The following is a 23789-nucleotide window of genomic DNA, read 5'->3' as shown; positions in this document are numbered from 1 at the left end:
GTAATCGTATTTAACTGTAGTAAAGAATGAATACTTTCCAACTGGTGTTTTTGACAACCGTGATCAGTACCTAGAGCAGGTTTAGCACAGAGTAGGAGTTTAATAAATATTTGTTAAGTGAATCTTTAGCATGTTACACAATATTTAGCATTCCTGATAGCACGGAAACTTGTAGAAATGTAAAAATCAATGCAACTTGCTGAATTTGGAAATGGTTAGTCTTTTCACATATCATCTTACTTTTCTCACCTCAGTGATAAAGTAAGTATTGACATCAGTTCTCAAGCCACTGAATTTTATCTTAGAGAAGAAACCAATACAAAAGAAGAGAGATATAGCATCTTCCATACACATTTGGAAAGCTCTTCAAAGTTCTCAAGTTCTAAAAGTTCATGATTTCAAATGCCAAGCATACTGAGGTGAGTGGTGCTGATTTCGTCGATGGTTCCTTTTCTTTCTTTTAGTATTGCAGTTTCTAAAAAGGTCTCAAGCAAAAAGAAATTCAAAAACTCTGAAATTTAGACTGTGACAATAATTAAGAAAATGCAGAAAGGGCACCGGTAGATTTTTAAAAACTATTTTAATACAAGATTAATAGCAATTTTCTATCCAAATCAGAAATGAAAAATCTTAACCCAAGTAATATTCATTTGACAGTCACATAAAATTTTAGGTTTGATTGGTGCACACATTTGTCCTGCATATATATTATGCATATGCACACAGAGACCTCACTGTTACGCACCTTCAGGTGTCTTCTCATGAAAGTACCTCATTACAAGACGATGTCAAAGATTCCAGAAACTATTCAACTCTGAATGAGGTTCAAATGGCCCCAGGCTAGGCTGAGTCCCGTGCCGTAGCAAACCGTGATGTAGCAAGGCTCCAGAATGCATACAAATCAATACTCTACTTGTATAACTTGGCCTGAAACTAAACACTGGCTAATGTCTCCGCCAAGGAGAAACACGTTGCAAATGTATAGGTTATGGTCTCCTTTACTCTTCTCTTGGCAAAGCTAAACTGCACCCCACCCCCACCCACTTTTAAGTTGAAAGTCAGGTCTATTCGTGACTGTAGGTAATTAAAAATGAGTTTGTATTTCTGCAAGTTTTGGGTGAGTCAAAACTTACATTTGCTAACACTTCCACCTTTAATCAAACCACCTGAAAATTAGCCTTGCAAAGAGAAGCAATAAAAGAATCACAACTCAGGAATTTGCTAAGTTTTTATTCCTCCTTGGGGACTTTAGTTGGTGTTCAGTGTGTAGCCAAAACATGTATGTAATGGCTAAAGAATAAAGTAGGCTAATGTCTGCAGCAGGGAATATAAATTAAATATCAGGGCTCTGTGTCCAACAATATTTTCAACGTGTTTGATTTATAGAAGGTTGCTTTTATAATGACTACTTAATAGTGTTTTTCAGTGTAGACGAAAATACTACTTTGTTAATATTGCCCCTTACAAGTAAAGCGGGTAATACCAGCTACTTATCCGGGTAAACCACCGTAAGGGAATCCGATTGCCAGTGCTGACGTCGTTCTATGATGGCTCTAATCAAAGTACTGACATGATCTCCACGAAAGTGACAGAAGGCTGTCACGGCTGTCCTTCAATACAGAACCCTAGGCAGAGCTCTACTTGGTGAATTTGCAATTCATTCTTCTCTGCTAAAGACTTTAGCCTCTGTTTAGCTTTTGTTATAACATATACAAAGTATAATATACACCAATTACAGACGTGTATTTCTGTTAGAAAAATACATATTATAACTAAAGAACATGTAAATAGAGGCACTTCAATAAGCTAAGTGTTCGCGGTTATGAGCATCACCCAACAATTTCTAGTGTCTGATTTCAGTGAGCCCATCCCTCCCTACTCATAACAGAGGTTGTGATGTGATTACAGAATTTAGGAGACATCAAAGTAAATGAGGGCAGATCGGGAGAAATCACGGAGCATTATTTCATCCCCTATCACTATAGTGAGATGAGAGAAATTAATTTGGCGGAGGAGGTGGGGAGGGCGAGGAGGAATGTCAAAATACTTACTGAAATGGGATAACCGGATTAAACCAGTTCCCTTAGGACAGAAAAAGCCTCATGTTAAATTAGTCTGAAAAAATCATACAACATAGTCGGATGATGATAAAAACTAGGAAGTACGATTTGAAGAATATCTCGACCACATCCATGCAAGTGACTGATGTTGTGGCATCATTAACTGATAGTCATTTCAGCTCTCTGCCTGGCTCTTATGGATCACTATATCTCACCAATATGGATACTATCGATATGAAGGTGTTGAAACAATTGGAGCAGGCGTTTATATATTATCTGTGTGTTTCATGTGTACGGAACATGGGTTCACATTCATTACTATAATGTGTATTCATACACATGCACAAAACCTTTCGGGGGTGAAAGCACAAAGCAAACAAGGCATTCTGATCTATTTCGTAGAAGACGATGCAGAAATATTTAAAAAAGGAAAGACCTGGAGTTTAAAGCCATAAAAACAAGTTATTACTCATATATTCTGGAAAATCAAGATTGATTTAATTTGTATTGCACCTTAATTATTGGAGAAAGACAATACTGATTTCTGAACATACGATGGAATGAGCAACTTGAATGATCGGTCCTTCATAGAGATGTTTTCTGTGTAATTGGTGATAGGAAGCTGAAGTTTGGCAGTGAAATGGATGGTTTCCTAGACGTGCGCAATGCTGAATTAGATTAGGTGTTAATTTCATAAAGATTTAAATGAAAAGATGCCACAAAGTCTCTCAGAATCCTACTTTTCATATTTCATTAGGCATAAAATAGCAATAGATGCTTCTAAATACTTTTCAGTTTTGCAAAAGTGCTCAAATATACTTAATACTATTGTGCCGCATGTGTTCTACTTAAATGTGATGACTAAATCAATAACTAATTATAATTTTGATGAGAGCGAAGATCGAAAGATACCATTTACGTGCCGTTTCTGTCAATGGGTTAAATAAAATGTGACTGGCAGACGATGGTGTCTTGAAGCATTACTTTTCCCAACCCCAGATCATCATAAAAACCAAGAAACACGTGGATAGCCAACCGTATTAACAAAGCCCCAGTTTGGTTTATTTCGCTTCTCTCTAACATGGGGAGCATAGGGCCTGGCTTTGGTACACTTGGTGGGTCAGTTAGGCTTGTGGCTCTACAGTGGCCTCTTGAGTTAGGTCGTATGTCCAAGTGCCAAGCGGAATCCTAGGCTGAAGGCGTACATGAAAGCGATGGTTTTGTGTGTATACCACATTCCTTATGGATACGGTTCCCATCACCAGTACAGTCCTGCACACCCATGGCTCTCCCCATGAGCTCGGTACCGTCTGCAGCACCCAGGACAAAGCACGCTCATGCAAAAAGGATGTGCCCTGGCAAACTTTTAATAAACGGACAGTTAGAGACGTAAAAAGTTCTCTTTCTTGATTCTTGGTGCTCACAGACCGCTGAGGAATCCCTTCTCTGAGCAGCACAGAACAAGAAGAGCTGGTTGACAAAACATTTTCGTTACAAAGGTGTGTCAACCCTGAGCTTGGAATTAAGAAGTTAAAATCTGTGATTTATATATAGAGAGATATAAAAATAGATGATCATACTAAGACTAAAAAAGTGAAAGAAATCTCCATGTCAATACTATATATATATTTTTTTGTCTTGACTTTTTTTGTTGTTGTGAGTTATTTTGTAAGAGAATGCCCTTGTGATGCAGAAACCAATTGCCACAAAGCAAATAGTTAAAAAACCAAAACTCACTCACAATTGGATCTAATTGCTTGTAAGTTCATGAAAAGAACTCTTACTTTGGGAGCGTAATGAGCCCAGGGGCAGAAACATCGAATTAATGTCAAACCTGTGGCTAAAGCAAAGCTCTTGTTTCATTGAAGATTATTTTCAATTGAGACCCTTGGGGAGGATGAATTGGTGGGAGCCTCCACTAGTCACTGGAGATGAAGAGAAAAATCTGTGCCAATTGGATACAGTGGACAGACATCAAGAGAATTAAGGAAAATGGTGCCATCACTGAAATTGAAATCGGGCAAGGTGGGAGAGAGGTGCTGGGTCGTGGCAATTTTGCTCTCGTATTAAAGATGGAATTCTAAATTTAGTATCAGTACCCCCAAATCAGTTTGGTATTCTGTGGACAGAGTGCAAGACGGTACCTCCAAGACAACACTGTATTTTCACCACATTAAAAAAAATTCAAACTTTCTCTCCCAAAGCATTTTGCAAACCTGATTTATCACAGAAAAGCTTACACTGGGAGTCGGCTGGCAATGCCGACCTCACAATGGTAACGCTCTTTTAGTTTTCTCTCTTGTTTGCTCCTTTGTTGAAAATGCAGTTGTCTTGGGGTTTGGCCTGATTTTACAAGGAAAATTATTTTCTTCCTGACTTTTTTTTTTTTTTAAACGGGAAAAAAAAAAAACTCACAACGTGAGATTCCTTTACTTTTGCAGCATAAAAGCAAATGAAGGTAAGAAAATCTCCTGGTACGAAAGATTTGAGTAAGAATTCTCTAGAATAAACAAGGTCCCCACAGATAGCTGAAGGAAAGAGGAAGCAGTCCAGTCTGGCACCCGGTACTCTTTGGGCAAACAGAAAGGGAGGCAGAGTGCAGTCCTGCTCTCTTCTCATCGAAAACGGTTAAGTTGTGTGGCATGGTCCATTGTCCAAGAGTGTAAGAAAAGAAGGGAGTTGGCCGTTCAAATAGCTAAAATGCAGTTTCATTTGACCAAAAACCCAGGATTATCTGCACAGTCTTTGCAGTGCCAGGACCATGCAGACGAGAGACCCTGAGAGCAGGGAGTGGCCGAGCTGGGCTGCGGAAGAGTCTACTTCTCTCCGGTCGGGGTCCACGGCGGGGGCCTCGGTGGTGACAAACTCAAATTCCGTGGGACACACGTCGTCCATGCACCCGCTGCCACTCCCAGAGCCACTGGATTCATCGCCTGGCGTGGGCAGATTGAAAAAGACAGTTAGACCACAGCTTGGAAGGCGTAGGGGCACACACTAGATGTGGGCCAGGTTGTGGAAGGGCCTCCCTGCCCCCAACTGCCGCAAGGGGTTTGTTTGTAGCGGGCAGGTTTGTGGTGGGCGGGGAGACCGTATGGAAATAGATGTCTGAGACACAGGGTTGACTGATATCCAGTTACCCAACTTAAGAAACGTGTGAAACCTGAACCGGACAAGAGGCCATGCCTACCCATGTTGGCTTTCGAAAGGTACTTCTTCTTCTGGCTGATGCTGGTATGTCAACCCAACTTCTCTGGGTCAGGGTTGAGGTCTATGGCTAGCTGCTTGTACGTGCGGGGCCCATAACCCAAGGATGGTTTTTATATTTCCCAGTGTTTGAAAATGAAGGATGATACTTTGGGACACATAAATAGGGTGTGTGTGAACGCTAAATCTCAGTGTCCACGTATGAGGTTATGTTGGAACATAGCTGCCCCCATTCGCTTATGCGTTCATTGTCTAATTCTACATTCATGTATGGCCCTCAAAGTTGAACGTATTTCACAACTGGCTCTTTCCAGAAAAGGTTTGCCATTCCCTGCTGGGAACTAACACCCAAGTGCCCACTGAGTATGTCATCTTAGCGTGACATCTTCCCCACTTGCCCAACATGCCTTCTGGGCCTACTGTATTCCCGCTTCTCACGGGTTGGTTTCTTCTTGTTTCACAACCCTGTGTCTCCAAACTGGGTCCCAGTTCAGTCTCCATTAATCACTAGCTGTGTGAAAGTACTTATCACCATGTGCAATTGTATCACTAACTTGCTTGTTTTCTTGTGCCTTCCATGAGAATGTACACTCGTTGAGGGTAGAGACTGTGTGTGGTGTATACGGTTCACTTCTGGATCCCCGTTGCCTTTAATGGTCCCTAGAAGGCAGCAGATGCACAAGAAATACTTGTCGAATAATTAAAGGTGCCTTGGGAAGTATCTTCAGCTTCTGTGTTTCTTCAGCTCAACAGAGACAGACAGTAACATTTGCCTCTCAGAGTTTGTGTGAAGGCACCCTGATAAAATGTGGGATGGCACCAAACCCAGTGCTTGCAAAGATGCCTGATAGAAAAAATGTATGGTTCCTACAGCAAGAAGGACCTAGGTGTTAACCTGCCATTTTTTATTGAAGTGAACTAGGGCAAGCCAATTAGCTTCACTGAGACTCTCCTTTCTCACCTGTAAAAAGGAGAATATTCATTCATTATCTATTTCACAGAATCATTAGGGGGTATACGTGAGATAATGTTCCTGGAAGGACTCAGGAAACCGTAAACCTGGTCATGACATTTACTCTTTCCCCAACTTGCTCAAAGATTCAGTCAATAGAGCTAAATTCCTCCCCGTTGGCCTGAAACAAGGGTGGGCAGGTTGAGCTGCTCCTGAAATGCTGGCACCATCATGACTGTTAGATGCTACATTAAGTAAAATCAGAGTAATGCAGGGACCCTTCTAATGTCCCCCTGAATAAACATGGCACAACTCACCACAAGGTTTTTTTTTTTTTTTTTTTTTTTTTTTTTAATGGGACATCTAAATACCAAGTAAGATCACTTGATTACACTATACCAGGTTCTCAATATTTTCTAGGATTTATCTTTTGGCCTTTATGAGGGGGAAAATGCCCATTAATTAAATTCAGAGATATCAGAACTGCTAAGGGAATTGCTCTTAACACTGGTATTATGAACAAGAAGTAGTATAACCTTTACAAAGATATTATTAAAGTGATTTAGAATATTAAAAACGTGGTAAGCAAATAATGACAGGAGATTCCAGCTGAGAGAAATAATGGCCCCATCTCTTTCTGAAAAGGAATCAGAAACGCAGGAATTTAAGGGGCGATTTTTTAAAATGTCAAAAGCAGGAAGGGTGATGGCTATAAGATGTGATAATGGCTTATATGACAGATGTTATCCTAAAATAGGGGGCCAAGTATGGGGCTTGGGTTAGAGCTAAATGATGCTCTGAACTGTTGCTAATTTTTAGTTTCTTTCAAGGGAAAGTGGGGCACGATCTCTTCTCAGGCACACTCCCTAAGCTTTGCAGATTGACATGGGCATAACCTCTTTAGGTCAGAGAGGAGAGAGAAGCAAGGGCAGCCTCAAATAATTCTTACGTTCTCTTGAATTATTTATTCCTATAGTCATTCTCCAGACAATAAAGCATTTCATGAGATAGAGAAGACGACGGATGCATTCAGAGGAGCGAAGCTAAGGAAGGAGCAAGGGAGAAGCAGCAAAGGCTCAAAACCTTGTGGAAGGTTCTCTTCTGAAGAAGAAGAGGTTTAGAGAAATAATAGGAGGACTCTCAGGGGGTTTACAGTAAGAAAGTCTCATGGGTTGGCCATTAGCCTGCATTTAGAAAATTAATTTTTGGGTTACTTAAAATGGAATAAAGCACTACAAATTTTCTGCAGGGGACAACTCAGTAGGATGATGGCTAACACTTAGATGACTTCGTATCTTCCATCTGTAACTTGTTTCTTTCTATCTCATTAATTCAAGCACACAAGCATCATCTTTTGCTTCAGTGACCAAATTACAGAGTCACTGGTGACTCCACAGCTTATGTCCCAGAAATCTTTTCCTAAGAACTCTCTGTAAGGACACATATCTTTAAAAAAAAAAGCCCAAAACAATAAAACACACCCCCCCAATTTTTATAGTTACGCTTCTTAAAATCACTTACACAAACTCCAAATTTCACTTCATGTTCACTTATTAGTCTTTCCAATCACTTCTGACATTTTGTGATAGCTAATAAACTAGTCATGTGTAATACTGCACTAACGTTTCATTATTTCTCTCAATATTCCAGATACAAATGTCCATGGTTCATGTATGGGAGTGACCGGACAGAGAGAGAGCTAATGCAGTTGAATCCCACGGCACATGAGATATTATCTCAGTTCCTTTACAGATGGCTGCAAATGAACTTCCTGATGACCCGACCTGACACTCAAGATATAATTTTAAGACCCCAGTCAGTCAGTGGTGAAACAGGGATTCCAGCCCAGCCTCGTCTGAGCAATCTTCAAGACATTCTTCTTTTGGTGGTTGGGGGAGTGGTTGGGGTAGAGATGTAAATGATGATGGGGGAAGGAGAAGATGAAAACATTACTTTGTTGCTTTATCGTTAATAGATCAACTGGCAGATGAGACTTACTTTTAGCTTAGGTAGCACTGAATGTAATCCAGCGCAACTAATCCTTAAGACCGGTTGTGATTTGGGGTGCCTAGTGGCTCAGTCAGTTTAGCGTCTGACTTCAGCTCAGGTCATGATCTCATGGTTTGTGGGTTTGATCCCCGCGTCAGGCTCTGTGCTGACCGCTCAGAGACTGGAGCCTGCTTCAGATTCTGTGTCTTCCTCTCTCTGTACCCCTCCCCAACTCATGCTCTGTCTCCCTCTTTCAAAAATAAGATAAACATTTAAAAAATTTAAAAAAAAGACCAGTTATGATTTTAGGATTTTAGTAACTGTCTCCTAAGCCCTGCGGATCAGAGCTCTCTGTCCAAAGGACCATAAACAGCTCTGCAGATCGGGCAAGAATGACATAAGATTACAGGTGTACATTGGTTTTGAAGGAAAACTGTGGCATAATCTACCACCTATCTTCACTATGGAAGTTACTGGTACCGGTAAAGACTTCCTTACTCGTGTCCTGGAAGTTGACATCGTTGCCATTGTATGCGTTCTTTAGTTTGTTGGTCATCACGCGTAGAGCCATGATTTGCTGCCTGATGAAAGTGTCGGGCCGTGTGATGTCCACGTCTACCTCAGGGTTGTTAATCTGGTTGGTCAGCCCATCATTCATGATCTCAGGCAAGTATCTGCAGGGTCAACAGAAAGAGAACAGATTAGCATGAGGCAAGAGGGGCTTCGGTACCAGGTTGTGCTGTGCTGTCTCTGACAGTGGGCCGGAGCTTTGGCAACAACTGGCTCTGCTCCTGCAAAAGAAAAAAAAAAAAAAACAAAAAACAAAAAAACCAAAAAACCCAAAAAGTGAAAACAAGGAGTAACTTTTCTCAGAGGGAGATAGGGCTATAAAAAAATGGTTTCAGAGTGGTTTTTAAAATGATACTGAATATGCAGGGAGGCTTGCCTACAAAGGAACATTCAGTTGCAGACTTAGACAAGTTGTTTCTTAAAATTAACTACTTTCTTCCCTCCCTCCCAAATGGTAGATACTGAAGTCAAGGGCTTGCTAGCTTCCTCAGCTCTCTGGTTAATTTTGCTAAGAACCGAACTTGTAAATGATACACGCTCTTTAGTTCTCTTGTACGAGGATGCTCTTTCTCAACTGAAGAGGCCTAACCTCAGACTCTAATCAGAAGATACTTCTGGATATAAAAACCCATCTTTGGAAAGTTCGAGGAGTAACCAGTGAGCACTGGAACGTTTGAAGCGTCCATCAGGGTTTTTATTTTGTAATAAAATCTTGGATCTAATGTTCGATATTGGGCAAAAGAGAAGGGTAAAATCTAATGGTTCTTTAATTCTCTCACTGGTAATAAAAGGGCATATTCCTTTTACTTGTACTAAAAATTTTAAACTGTCAGTTCCTTGATGTTGACTGCCCACGCTGCCTCTGTGGAGACTGAAGGTCTCAGAAAAGTGCTTGGAGCCCTCTCTGACTCCTCACTCTCGTGACCTGCCTGTTCGCAGCCCCCCTTCTCCTCTTCTCCTAGTATTCCCTGCACCTGCTACTTCTGTCTCATTTCCTGTGTCCCTCCTCGAGTGCAGACGGTACCAGAGCCTCAGACCGACTTCCCCGCCCGCCTCTTCCTTTGTGGTGCGTCTTGGCACACGCGGTCTGACTAATTTTCACAAGCTACTGCTTTCATGTCACTGTTCTGCTTGAAAGCTTTTGGTGACAGTAGCTGATGCCTACCGAGCACTTACTGTCAGGCACTGTGTTAAGCCCTTTGCGTGTATTTTTTTTTTTAGTGTTTTATATTTATTTTTGAGACAGAGAGAGACAGAGCATGCACAGGGGAGGGGCAGAGAGACAGGGAGACACAGAATCCGAAGCAGGCTCCACGCTCCAAGCTGCTGGCACAGAGCCCGATGTGGGGCTCGAACTTGTCAACTGCGAGATTGTGACCTGAGCAGAAGTCGGATGCTTAACCGACTGAGTCACCCAGGTGCCCCCCTTCATGTGTATTTTTAAATTCAGCCCCCGAGGAAATCTAAGAGGTAGGTGCTATTTTATCCCCATGTTGCAAAAGAGAAAACAGGCCTAGTGAGGATGAGTAGTTGTGCAAAGTCACAGAGTTAATGGATGGCAAAACCGCGAGTTAAGCCCACTAGGTCTAGTTTCAGAGTCCACGTGTCCAAACAGCGCACCATACTGCCTGGGTGATCACAAATGACAATTCACATTTTATAGCTCAGCAAAGCCCGTTTCCATCCCGTCTCTACTCATGCTGCAACAATCCCTTCAACAATCCTTGTCTTATAGAATCTATACCTGTATACATCTTATATCTGCCCGTCCCACAGGGTTTCCTTGCCTGCGAGGCACTTTCCAATTTAAGTCCCAAATATCCTTAAAGACCCAGGTCAATCTTCACTTCCTCTTTAAGATAATTTTCAGCTTTTAGAGACCTGCTCATCCTTCCGGAGGGCTGCCAGGTTCGTCTGGGCATTTGGTGCACTGCACAAAGTCACCTGCTCAGGGAGGGAGTTGGGCTGAAATCCAGCCTGAATTCCATGCCCACAAAGCTATGCACCTGCAGGGCACCATTCACCAAAGGGACACGCTTTTCTTTTGGGGAGTTGTTTTATTTTCAAACATTTCAATGCATACCAAAGCACAGACAACACTGTAATGAACCCTCAGGTACCCATATGGGTGCCTTTTTCTAATTCTTACAAAGGTGCTATATTTGTCTTTGTCCTGGTAAGAAACAGATGGCACACTCAAAGAGGTAATAAAGAGAGTTTGAAGAAGAGACGACTTATAAAGGTGGGAACAGGGAAACCAGCGCTGGCTGACAAAGGACCCCAAGGCTGCTAGCAGCAGGAGAGCCCCTGGGAAGGAACTGCCACCAGAATGAGCAAGAACTGAAGTCACAGACGGTCACCAAATGATGCAGCAACTGCTAAACCAAGGCCACTCAGGGGAGGGAGCCGGGGAATGACGCCCTGACCTCTCTAGTCCCTCCTTCTGACCACGTGCTGCCTCCCATCAGAAGAAACCCACTGGAAGCCAGGGGCAAGGGCACCCAGGTGATGTGGTTTGTAGAGATTCTCATTCAGGGCACCGACCAAGATGGAGAGAGGAGGAGTAGATCTCAGGGGAATCAGGACATCTAGGACAGGGGCACGTTGGCTGGGGCCGCCCTGCCTCGCTGCGGTCATCATCATTCCTGCACGGCCTCTACTGTGGTGCCCTGTAAGCTGGGAAGATGTCCATTCCTCTGTTTTGTCCTTCCTACTTACTTATCCCTGTACAGTATACACCCTCTTAAAATTCTTCCCCTTCCTGCAGATGATTTTCCAAGTTCTGGAAACCAAAGGCTCTCTATCCATCAGCCTCCGAAAGAAGAAATAGAAACACACAGAGAGATTTTCATATTTAAGCCATTTTTCAGCTATTGAAATCTCATGCATGATGTATTTGTGTATGAATTGGTTTATCCATTTTAAATCAGAAGTCCTCTGAATGAGCTCCACATCTTCATCCATATTTTGAACAAAATCGACTTCACAATGTTCACCACGTAATGAATAATAAAACACACACAGCACATTGCAAATTCTTTTCCACAAAGCTTCACAGTATTTACTGCCCTAAAAAATGCCCTAATTGAAAATTTTAAAATTTGGGCACCATTTCTCTTTATTTTTGCAGCAGAGCATAACTTCTGTGTTGTCTCTCACTATATCTGGCGTATTAATAAATTCTTGTTAGATTCCACACTTGACTCCTAAAATATAACATTGGATTGACTGTTGCTGACATCAATTATATATCCGGAGCTCCATGAGCTCTACTTAATTCCAAAGCCCACTGGAATGAACGCTAGAAAGTGCAGGCTAGCCTTTGCTGACGCAGGAGTTGAGAGTGGCCGAAAGGTGACCGCCCGTTCTGGGGCTGCCCCTCTAGACATTTTGGACGACGGTTCCTGCAGCAGTACCTGTGCTGAGTCAGGGGAAGGCTTTGTTGCTTTCAGATGCTGTGCGCGCGCGGCTAGCCAAGACTCATTTATCAGCAGCCGCCTGCGATAGCTTACATGGGAATGCGACCCCCTGGGAGTCTGAGCGTCCAGGAACAATGAGACGCTGCCAAATAAACCCAGCCTCTAACTGTGCCTACCGATGCTCAGCCACTTACAATAAAAACAAGTAACAATGCCCCTGTGTCCTCAAGAACCTTTTCTCCTTTTGGCGTATTCAAAGGGTAACTTCAGATACAATGTGGAAACTGACACAGAAGGCACAGTTGAAAAAGAAAATGGCCATTTTGTCACTCCAGAGGTACCTCCTAAGGCCAAACGTATGGATGTCCAGAGTGCAACTTGAGGGATCCAGAGAAGCCCGGAACTCAGGCTTGATTGCTTTGTGAAACACTCATAGCCCGAAGAAATGGATGCATCTTTGAATCCATACTATTCTTCCCTTTATTAGATTTGGCACCAGCTTCTTCGTGTATGACAGCATTCTATTTTTGCATCAGGACAGTGTGGGGAGACATGGAAAGGAAGCAGGATCTTGGTACAGATAACCCGGGCTCCAAGGCCGGGTGCACATTTACCCGGCGTGAGGAGAACCCGGAAATGAGGACAGATTGGAAGGTGTAACAGGGTGTCATTGTCATGTCACGCTTCTTGCTGGGTGTGGCAAGCAGGTGGCATCCGTGAACAATCAAGCATGGAGTCCCCACTCTGGGTTACCTTCTATTTTGCAAGGGCATGTAGAGGAACTCGATCTTCAGTAGTCTTGCAGAATTCATTTTTTATCGCATTTGTTAGGGTCCGAATGTTTGTGTTCCCCTCAAATTCACATAAAAACATAATGCCCAAAGTAATAGTTTCTGGAGGCGAGGTCTTCGGGAGGGGATTAGGTCACGAGGGCAGAGCTCATGAAGGAGGCCCCAGGGAGCTAGCTCAACCCTTCCTCTAAGTGAGGACACAGCTGAAAATCTGCAACCCACAGGAGGACTCTCACCCGACCATGCTAGTGCCCCAATGATCTTGGACCTCAGCCTCCAGAAGTGTGGGAAATAAACCTCTGTTGTTTATAAGCTACCCAGATGTGTCATTTTGTTACAGCAGCTCGAATGGGCTAAGACCACATCTCATTTCATATTGTGGATACAGGCCCCCTTGATTACATCTACACGTTAGAGCCGATTAGGGTGAAAGAGTCCCGTAGGAATTTGGCCAGGTGGGGGGCACTTATACATTCAACCTTATGGGTGGCTTCAGGCTCTGTGCTGGGACTCTCCTGGCAGAGGTGACACTCTCCGTCACCCTCTGTTGCCTGACACTACAGAAGGTTCCCACTGGCCAGCCACAGTGCCTGTCATTGTCACCATTCAAAATCACTCCTTTCAGTTGATCTATGAATGGGCTTGCCAGGAGGACAGACATGTTAACCTACCTGTATTTGTATTTCTTATCACCTCATTAATGCCGATGGTTGTTCTGGCATAAGGAGGTGCACAGTGGGGGAAACGGACACACAGTTCTCACGACTTAATGGGATTTGAAAGCCAGTAAAAGTCTGAGAAGGGAGACACCTATAAGGAAGGTTAGCCTGGTGGTACCCTGTGGGGTCAGCAGGAGCCAAGTGGAAGCCAGGGCAGGAAGGGGGGGGGGGCTGGGGTCCCCAGGTGCTGGCCTGGGTTTGTTTTTAAGACAGATGCTTCTTTCTCCTGCTCCTGACACAAGGCACACTGGACAGAGAAAGGTAAAAGCGGGGGCACCTGGGTGGCTCAGTCGGTTAAGCGTCTGACTTCAGCTCAGGTCATGATCTCGTGGTTCATGAGTTCGACCTGCACGTCGGGCTCTGTGATGACAGCTGGGAGCTCGGAGCCTGGAGCCTGCTTTGGATTCTGTGTCTCCCTGTTTCTCTGCCCCTCCCCCATGCATACTCTGTCTCTCTCTCTCAAAAAAAATAAATAAATAAATAAATAAAGCATTAAAAAATTAAAAAAGAAGAAAGGTAAAAGCGGATTCAGTCCTGCTCGTTGTCACAAATGAGCTGCATTCAATCCATGTCTCTCCAGCAAGTTCTAATTCTAAGCTACGTATTCATTTATTCCTGTGGGTTTAAGAGTCTTATGAAATAGTAGAATGTTAATACAGGTCCTTGTCTGGAAAAAATTTCTGAAATTTTTTTTTCCTTCTTTCCTGCCATCTCCTTATTAGTAAAACTTGATCTGATCTGAAATGAGGCTAATCATACATTTCACTTATCCCACTGTAGTGGGAATAGTAATACATCTTGCTGCAGAAATTTAATGTGTTTGATTGTGAGTTGCAGCCTATGGTATATGCACTCTGATGATTTTTTTCCAAAAATCTAAAAAAAATTTTCGAGTTCAGAAACACATATGGTCACAGGGATCTCAGAGAAGGGATTGTGAACCTGTGGTACCCATAACTTCTTTCAGAGGCTTTCTTCAAATCTAAGTTTTAAACTTCACATCTGTTTGGAATGGCTATTATTTTAAAACAAAACAAAACAAAACAAAACAAAACAAAACAAAACAGAAAATAACAAGTGCTGGTGAGGATGCAGAGTGGAGTGTAAGCTTTTGATTGTCCAGGCCTCCATTTCAAAGACACGCATCTTGAGTCAACATATCGGCCACTAGCCACTAGCAAAACAACCAGGTAAGGGGCTAGACTGCTCTCACCCATGAAGGTTCCCTTTCAGGAAGCCCTCAGAAACCTGGAGAACTCACTGCTTGACTGACCCACATCTCCCTTCCCATGCCCTAATTCCCACACATAGGTTTTACATTAGTAAATTAGCCAATCAACAGTGAACCTGAGAAACTCCAGGCACCCCACACTTAGACCCGAATGAAGGTAAAGCCCAAGGTCATCCCCACTCCCCTTGACCTTGCTGTGTGGCTCTTGAGCATGCCATGCCCTCTCCAGGTCGTAGGTAATACATCTTGTTCCTCAAAGTACCCTGATGGTGTCTTGCTGAAGTGCATCCTGTGATCATAATAAGAACCACAAGAGCTGACCCAGCCATAAATAGGGGCGCTGGTTGCGGAAATGTCTACGGAGCCTACTGTGAGCGATGTGTGACGAGGCCAGCAGAGCTGGCATTCCTGACTGAAGTTGCTACCATCCATAGGCTTGGGAAAATGGAGAAATTGGAATTCTTGTGTTTGGTATAGGGTGTGCAAAATGGTTCAGCGCTTTGGAAAACAGTATGGCGGTTCTTCGAAAAATCGGACTTCCCATGTGATCTAGAAATTCCACCTCTGGAATTTTCAATCTGAAAGAATTGAAAGCAAGTACTGGAACAGAGATCGCTACGCCTCTGTTCATAGCAGCATTATTTACAACAGCCAAAAGATGGATGCAACCCATGAGTGCATCAACGAATGCATGGGTACCCAGGTGTGGTCTATATGTACAGTCCACTCCACCTGAACAAGGAAGGAAATCCCGACATGCGCTACAGCATGCGTGTACCTTAAAGACACGCTAAGTGAAATGATCCAGACACAAAAAGACAAATCTTGTGCAATTCCACTTATATGTGGTAATTAGAGTAGTCAAATTCAGAGAGGCAGAAAACAGAATGGTGGCTGCCAGGAGGTGGGAGAGGGAAGAGTGGGGAACGAGTCTTTAATGGATTCAGGGTTTCAGTGTAGGAAGAGGAAAAAGTCCTGTGGATGGTTGGTGGTGATGGGGTACAACAATGTGAATGTACTTAATGCCACTGAACTGTTACATTTAAAGGTGGTAAAAATGCTGCATTTTACGTTATGTATATTTTACCACAATTAAAAAAAAAATCTCAGTTTTAAGTGTAAATTTTCTGAAGTTCTTGATATAGTTTCCTTTCCCCCTTTCCTTTTTTGTTTTTGTTTTTGTTTTGACTGGAAAGTGAAATTACTCAAAGCATACTGTGACTTTATGACTAAAGTGGGTTCAGACATTCTTGAAGGCTGCTAAGCTAGAGTTGTCTTTGACATTAGGTATTTCAATGGGACGTGACCCTGAAATACGGTCAAAGGTGCAGAGATTGACCTAGGACCTGAGATCCTTTGGGACCCAGCAATGTGATCGTGGGCAAGTGACTTAGCTACTTTATATGATTATATATTTTATATTTACATGAATAATACTTACCTTATCAGTTCCATAAACTGACATATTGAGCAAAAGTATATGAAAATGCTTAAAAATCTAACATACTACACAATTCTAATGCATTCTTATGAAAATTAAATTGTTAACATGGCTTTTCCCATGCCAGGCTTGTTTCATAGGAATGTCTGATGCCAGGAGAATTTGGACTTTTAGGTTTATTTATTTATTTTGGTAATCTCTACATCCAATGTGGAGCTGGAACCCATGACTCCAAGAGCAAGAGTCACATGCTTTTCTGACTGAGTCAACCAGGGACCGTCAGAATTGGGACTTTTAAAGCCTAGACTCCTGTACAGAAGAATGACTCATTGTGGCTTTCCTCTAGCTGGAGAACGCATGACACGAAACCAGGGACCCTTGAAGGACACACAGCTCACTGATTGCAGCAGCGAGTAGAAGCTACATTCTTGGACTTGGCCTCTTTGCTCATTGGCAAGATTCCCTCTTATCCATTCTTCCTTCGTAGAACCAGAGGCAGCGGACTCCAGCGTGCACAGGACAAAAGGCCCTCGTGCCAGGTGTCAGGGCTGCCGAGCGGCTGACAGCAACATGCTCCTTTCCTGGTATTTGTAGCTGCATTTTGTACCACTTGTGGGAGGTGCATGCAGCGCCCCCCTCCCCCAGGAGAGTCAGACTTCAAGGGGTCTTTCCTCCCAGGTGTGCACAGAAGGGAGGTGCACGCCCGGGAATGCTGGGTGTGACAGTCTCCAGTTCTCTCCCCAGACAGACTTCCCACCTTCCTGACGTGGTTGCCTGGCTGGGTATACATCAGATACTCACAGTTCTTGAAAATGCAGCTAGAGTGCTTTGGGGCATATTCTGCAATCAGACTAAAACAATATTGTCCTGCCAGATCTGCCAGGTCACTGTCTTTGACACATTTCTCATCACCACGCATCATTTCATCCCGCTTGCATCTGCTCAAATGTACCCAGTCATGACTTGCTATTTTCTTGGCTTAGTCAATCCACTCGGTGGCTGGTGAGAGTGACTGATCCGTTTTCTAGATTTCTCTAGGTTTCCTATTTCTTACAATTTACTGTATTTACCTCCCGGCCCGAGGAAAGATTTCCTTGGGGACCCAGTTATTTTTGCGAGGACCGGGGGCCTTAAAAACCAGCACAGGCTCCCCGCGAATGCTCTGTTTTCAACCGATCCAATCAATCCTCGTCCTCAGCCAGGATTTTGTTTGCCTCCTTCCGGAAGGCACTTTCAGGAACGCTAGACACTGAGGGCTAGATCCCGGCTTACAAGGAGGGGCAGCAGGAAGCTGCGGGGTAGTTTTAAGAGGGGGCGGGAGGAATCCGGAAATGACTGCAGAAACCCTGGCGATTCTGAAACAACACATGTCCCATCATGAACTCCATGTGCCGTTGAGACTGGCCTCTCTCACATTTGGTTGCCTTCTTCTGGCTCCTCCCACCATCTCCCGTGCTAATCTTTCCTTCTTAACTCCTGTGGCCTTAGAAAAACGATCCCCATGAAGCAAGATACAGATGATGTAATTTGACATAGCTATGGTCTCAAAAAACTAAGAATTTGCCTCTATAGGAGCCCAAAGTAAGAGCCTATAGGAACACCACGAGGGTTTTATTTTTTCTGTGGTTGCTACGTGGAAAGTTCCAGCCTGCATATGCTAACCATGTACAAGTTTTATCACCTGCTGAGCCCATTCTTTCCTACCTCCATCTTGTCCTTCTCCTCCAGCTCCTGTGCCCCCGGCTCGCCCCCGCCACCCGGTTGCCCACAGTGCCCTTCTCAGGGGTGACAGATGGCCGCACATGTCCTCCCAGGGTCTCTGGGAACTTTAGGAGGCCTAGATTTGTAACCTGCACAACGACGCTTTACTGTTTTCCCCCGTGGACCTCTAGATTATTACCGATTTTCCTCCCTTACTTACTAACTTCCTTTCAATTCCTATTTGTCTGAGTTGAGTCAGTGTGGCTGCATCGTCTCTCATTTCTCTCTAGGAATTTGCTTAGGTAAGTGAGAAATGGAAGAAGTTACATTTGCACACTTGCTTTCCCATCGGTCACTGAAGATGCCTCCTAGGCTGCTTTTCTTGAGTGGCAGACACTGCTGAGAATTCTGAGGAAAATTCTTTGCTAGCCGTTCTAGCAAAGGAGGATGCGAATCTGAGTACTAACTGCTGTAGACGGAATGCTTGTGTCCCCTCAACTCCCAAAGTGATGGTATTAGGAGGTGGGGCCTTTGGGAGGTGATTAGGTTTAGGTGAGGGGGAAGGTAGTAGAACCTCCATGATGGGATTAGTGCCCTTAGAGGAAGAAGAAAAGATCAGAACCCTCTTTCTGCCATGGGAGGGCAGAGAGAGAAAGCAGCTCACTACAAGCCGTGAAGAGGGCTCTCACTATAACCCAACTCTGCTGGCACCCTGGTCTGGACCTATTAGCTTCCAGACTACCAGAAATAAGTTTCTGCGTCAGCCACCCAGACCATGATGTGTCTGTTTTAGCAGCATGAATGAAGGCATTAATCGAGTCAAGTACTGGCCAGGGAATCAAAGTACCCATCCTTAGCCCACAGGGCATTTCATCGGAGACCAGGGCTTTGTGTGGACAACACCCTGCATTGTGAAGGCTGTGTAGCATTTCCAACTTAACATTCTCTCCGATGCGCAGGTTAAGCCTAAGCTATTCATTGTCGAGATGACTTCATCCTGGCCTGTGCTCCTGTTACCTTCAGCGACTGACGTTACAACTGAGCCACGTGACCTCCTTGGCCCGGTTGCTGTTGTTGTTTTTAATATAAGGAAAGCCCCATTAAAGGAAACATCAGGGCTATGCGTGGAGGCAAAGAGAAAACAACAAATCGTAACATGCTCCCGGAGGTGTGTGCGTGAACTGAAAAAGGGAGTATCTTACATGTTAATAGGGGCTTAAAGTAGGGCTGCCAGATAAAACTACAGGATTGCCAGTTAAATCTGAATTTCAGATAAGCAGTGAATCCTTTTTTTAGCATAAGTGTATTCCATTTGGTGTCTGGTGTTCTGTGCCAAATTTGGCAACTCTGTCTTAAAGCCTCACTGCTCAAAGTGCAGTCCCTGAATCAGCAACGGCATCCCCGGGAAGCTTGTTAGAAATGCAGAATCTCAGGTCCCAGCCCAGACTCACTGAGTCAGAATCTGCGTTTTTCCCACGTGTCCCAAGAATTTTACCGGCACAGTAACATTTGAGAAAAACTGCTTTAGAATTTACAACCTGGTCTTTAAATTGTGCCGAAACATTGGCAAGGGAAAGGGAAGCAGGGAACCAGTCTTTCTGACAGAATGGAGATTTAAGTGCTGACAGGACGCTGGCGCACCGGCATTTTCCTCCCCTTGAAGGGCACTGTCTCTTCCGTCTAGCTCACCTCCTGTTTCCAGACCTGCTTAGCTACTGAAGCAGAGTGAGATCTGCCAGCAATGACTCAGGGTGGGAGCAGGTAGATGAAGGGGGGCGTTCTTATTCTAGAGGAGCCACTGCCCCCAGGCCCTTGGCCATTATCTGAATACAGCAGATTCACCCAGCGGCTGCCATAGCAGCCACATCTATGTGTATCCTGCTCTATTTAAAGTCAGCATCAATGTCGGGGCGCCTGGGTGGCTCATTTGGTTAAGCCTCTGACTCTTGGTTTCTGCTCAGGTCATGATCTTGCAGCTTAGTGGGTTTGAGCCTCATGTTGGGCTTTGTGATGGTGGCATGGAGACTGCTTGGGATTCTCTCTTGCTCTCTCTCTCTCTCTCCCTCTCCCTCTCTCTGTCCCTCCCCCAATTGCACTATCTCTGCCTCTCTCAAAATAAATAAAACTTAATAAAAAATAAAGTCATCATCAATGTCAACAGGTGCCATTCATTTAGTAAGGGCTATTCGGGAAAATATGACACACTGGAGGAAATGGACATATCCATGGTAGTTGTCATTTTGATTTCAGAAATGTTAACATGGGAAATAGTTATGCTCCTGAATCAAGGAAGTATGGGAGAGAGCTGTGGAGTGGTGTTCAAAAACAGCCAGGAGAAATATGGGTGTTGGAAGACAAGTTGGGTCAAATACTTAGGATGAGAGGGCCAAGGAAATGGTATGCAAGGAAGCATGTGGCTATAGGAGTCACATGGACAAAACATAAAGGGTGGCTCAGTTAGTTGAGCATCCAACTTTGGCTCAGGTCATGATCTCATGGTTTGTGAGTTCGAGCCCCACATCGTGTTCTCTGCTGTCAGCACAGAGCCCACTTTGGATCCTCTGTCTCCTCTCTCTTCCTCTCCCCCACTTGCACTCTGTCTCTCAAAAATAAATAAAAACCATTAAAAATTTTCAGAAAAACATAAAGAGAGGAAGAAATGTCTGGGTTGCCAGTGGCCTCATCAAGCAGGCTTGAGTTAGGAGCTCAAGACCATTACCAGCTCTATCGAGGCTAACAGGCACCTCTGTTCCATAATCCATTAACACTTGTTGATAGGTTTTTTTTTTTTAACCAAGTTCTTTGATAGGAATAACCCTTTCTTTCTTCTTCCTTCCTTCCTTCCTTCCTTCCTTCCTTCCTTCCTTTCTCTTTCTTTCTTTCTTTCTTTCTTTCCTACAAAACTGTTAAGAAGCCCTATCACCTGAAAATCCATACTTCAAATGTAGGGAAAAATAGTTATTATCTGCATTACAAGTGGATTTTTCAACTTACAAAATAGTTCAGTGGAATTAAAAAAAATCTCTCATATGTTCTACATCAATTAATATTTGGGTGAGAATGAGAGCAAAGCTTCAATTAAATGTAATTCAACAAGTCTTTATGGGTTATCTACTTACTATGGTATTAAATATAAAGTTATTAAGATTTCATTGCAGTGGAAGAATTTTTAAAAAGGAACTAAAAGAAACTATGAAATTTTAATTTTTCAATGAGAAGATAATTTGAGTCACAAATATCTGACAGCCTCATTTTTTTTAAAATAGTATACTGGGTTAGGTTCTGGAATATCCTTGCAAATGATTTTATTGCATTAATTTTCACAATTTCCCTTACCTGCATACAGTCCCCTAGTGGGATCCCATTGACCTAAGGATAAAATTCAAATCTGGTCCCTAAGTACTGCTTGGGGTGGTTCTCCACCTGTGTGGTCCTTTCTCAAACCTACAGTGCAACAGTATGGTCCTTGACATTCCAAAATCCACGGTCCTGTCTCCAGCCACTGTGCTTTTCATTGGTTGACAGACATCACTGATGTCATATAACACTTAATTCACGGAGCCTTGCACAGCGCCTGGGCAGAGGGAGTGCTCAATAACATTGCTGATGGACTGAGGAAATGAATGAATGAATGAATGTAGATCCACTAAATCTTTTATAGAGCTAAGGATCTGTTTCATTTGTTCTCTTAACCTGGGAGGGGGGAGAACAATATTTAGCAGCCATTTGTTTTAGAGTCAGGATATTGACGTGAAAAGAATACTGGGCTTGGATTTGGGAGATTTCCAGCTTTTACCCTTGCTAGTTGGGCAACCTTAGCCTAAGCATTTACTCTTCTGCATTCTTGATCTGCACGAGAAATTCAGCTGAACCCGTTCTCCCCTGGCTCTAACTTTAATGGTCATCATTGTCCCCATTCATTTTCTTGATGGAGTGTATATAGTCCCCTCCCCAATTCCCACCTGTAACAGTTCTTTATATTTCTTTTTGTGGATGCACTAATAGCCAGCAACCTGTGTAACCATGGGAATGTAGTTCAAAACACAGCCTTCATTTCAGCCAAGGCTGAAAGGTAAACACAGATGGGTAACAGAGCAGTTCAGAAAATCAACCACTTTATTCATTAGGCCATCTGGTCATCCTTTACAGTGTCTTTCTGTACAATCATTAGGAAAAGACACATTAGAAACTGTTCAATTTCACAACTGAATTTTTCGGGCCAAAGGTTTCCTTCCTACAAGGCTGGACACTGGTAAATTACTAAAGCATTTTTGACGGGCATGTTGTTGATACTGTAGACAAATACCCATCTACGCTCATGATCTAAATTTTGGATATTGATATTCTGGAGCAACTTGAAATGATTACGGCTCTTTCCATAGCTGTCTTGTTTTTGCCTCGCGAAGCTCTCCCTAGTATGGCTGATAATATCATTACCAATAGATGCTTAAAAAATTCCACTCAGCAGTGTGAGAAATAGCACCTAATGAGCATCTCACTTGCACCCCTGCTTACCTTCTGCAGCTGCTTCTGAACTTAATATCCCCGTACCTTCCTGTTTCCTTTTGATCACAGCTGCTTCATATGCTTGAAAACACCCACGAAGGCGCAGAACAGACCCCCCTCTTAACTTCTCCACCTGCTGGTCAATCCCCAAAGATTCCTTGAGTCCAATTTACCAGCTGCTCTGCCCACCTGCAGCCCCGCTGAGGCGTGCTCCGGCAGCCTCCTCTCCTGGTGTCCTGCCCTACTTGCCAACTCCCAGCCGGTTCCCCTGTCCAACTCCTCCACCCTATGAAAACTCGGGCCAACCCTATTTCTGGCCTGAATTAAGAAATTCAGAAATTCTGTATCAAGTGGCAGCAGCATTGGGCAGCCGAGTGGCAGGATGGGAACAGAGCCATCTCTCATCAGGAGGTCCCAGTGGGACTTTTTGAGGCAGGGAACCTCTGAGGACACTTTCCTGGTTGTCCCTTGGTCATTTTCTTTTTCCCTTTCCCTTCCAAAGAGCACATCAAAAACTGTTTTTCTCCAAGGGTGAGAGACATTACAGTCAGACTTCCTGTTTAGCTTGTGATGGAAAAAACAGAAAGCCGTGCAAATTTAGCTGCAGATAAAAATAGCTCTGCTGTCTTAAAGTCATTAAGCGAACATAAAAGGCTCTTTGTGGTTTCGGGATATCTGGAACCTGGCATCTGTCACCATTCCTCTGTCCTCGTCCAGAGGCGAGGCATTCGGAAGGAGGATTGCACGCTTAATGGCACCTTGAGAGTAAGGGCTCCCAGGTGCCCGTCAAACCTGTCACTCTGAACAGCTGTGGCTAAGTGACGTCTTGTCCCTCCACCCTCCGTCGAGTTCTGCATAAACGGGTCTGCAGAGTTGTGCCAGGGGAGGCGTCCAGGGCTAGATGCGTACTGCCCCAGCCGTAGCACCATGAGTCACCCTCACCTGGCTTTGCTGTGTCCATTCCAGCACTCCTCTTCGTTGGACGCGCCCGCCGTCATGCTCTCATCTTTGCAGATGGTGTAGGGCAACGCCGACCAGACCTTTTTAGAGAGCTTCAGTTTCTCTTTTATGTCTGTGACCTGATCAAGAAAGCAAGGAAAGAGAGTGAATATTCTCCCCAGGCGTTGCCCGTTTCTACACAAGGACACAACACAGGTGGAGGTTAGAGAATCTGTGCTAGGACTAGAATGAAACTCTATCGGTTTT

General features: G+C 43.8%; 1 protein-coding gene across 1 annotated transcript in view; it reads right to left on the bottom strand.

Moving 5' to 3' along the window:
* Positions 1-4790: 4790 nt before the first annotated feature.
* GPC6 (glypican 6) overlaps positions 4791-23789 on the bottom strand; it is a 1113953-nt gene continuing 1094954 nt past the window's right edge. The window contains exons 7-9 of the mRNA XM_047083452.1: positions 23526-23662; positions 8704-8879; positions 4791-4993 (exon numbers count right to left, since the gene is read on the bottom strand). Coding sequence (XP_046939408.1) covers positions 4791-4993; positions 8704-8879; positions 23526-23662 — 516 coding nt within the window. The remainder of the gene's footprint in view (positions 4994-8703; positions 8880-23525; positions 23663-23789) is intronic.

Source organism: Lynx rufus, unplaced genomic scaffold (assembly GCF_022079265.1).
Source record: "Lynx rufus isolate CCGP_SWC_20201006 ecotype Redwood Valley unplaced genomic scaffold, mLynRuf1.p SCAF_1, whole genome shotgun sequence".
Lineage (NCBI taxonomy): Eukaryota > Metazoa > Chordata > Mammalia > Carnivora > Felidae > Lynx > Lynx rufus.
Note: the sequence above shows the minus strand (reverse complement) of the source record. Positions and strands in the feature narration are given on the sequence as shown.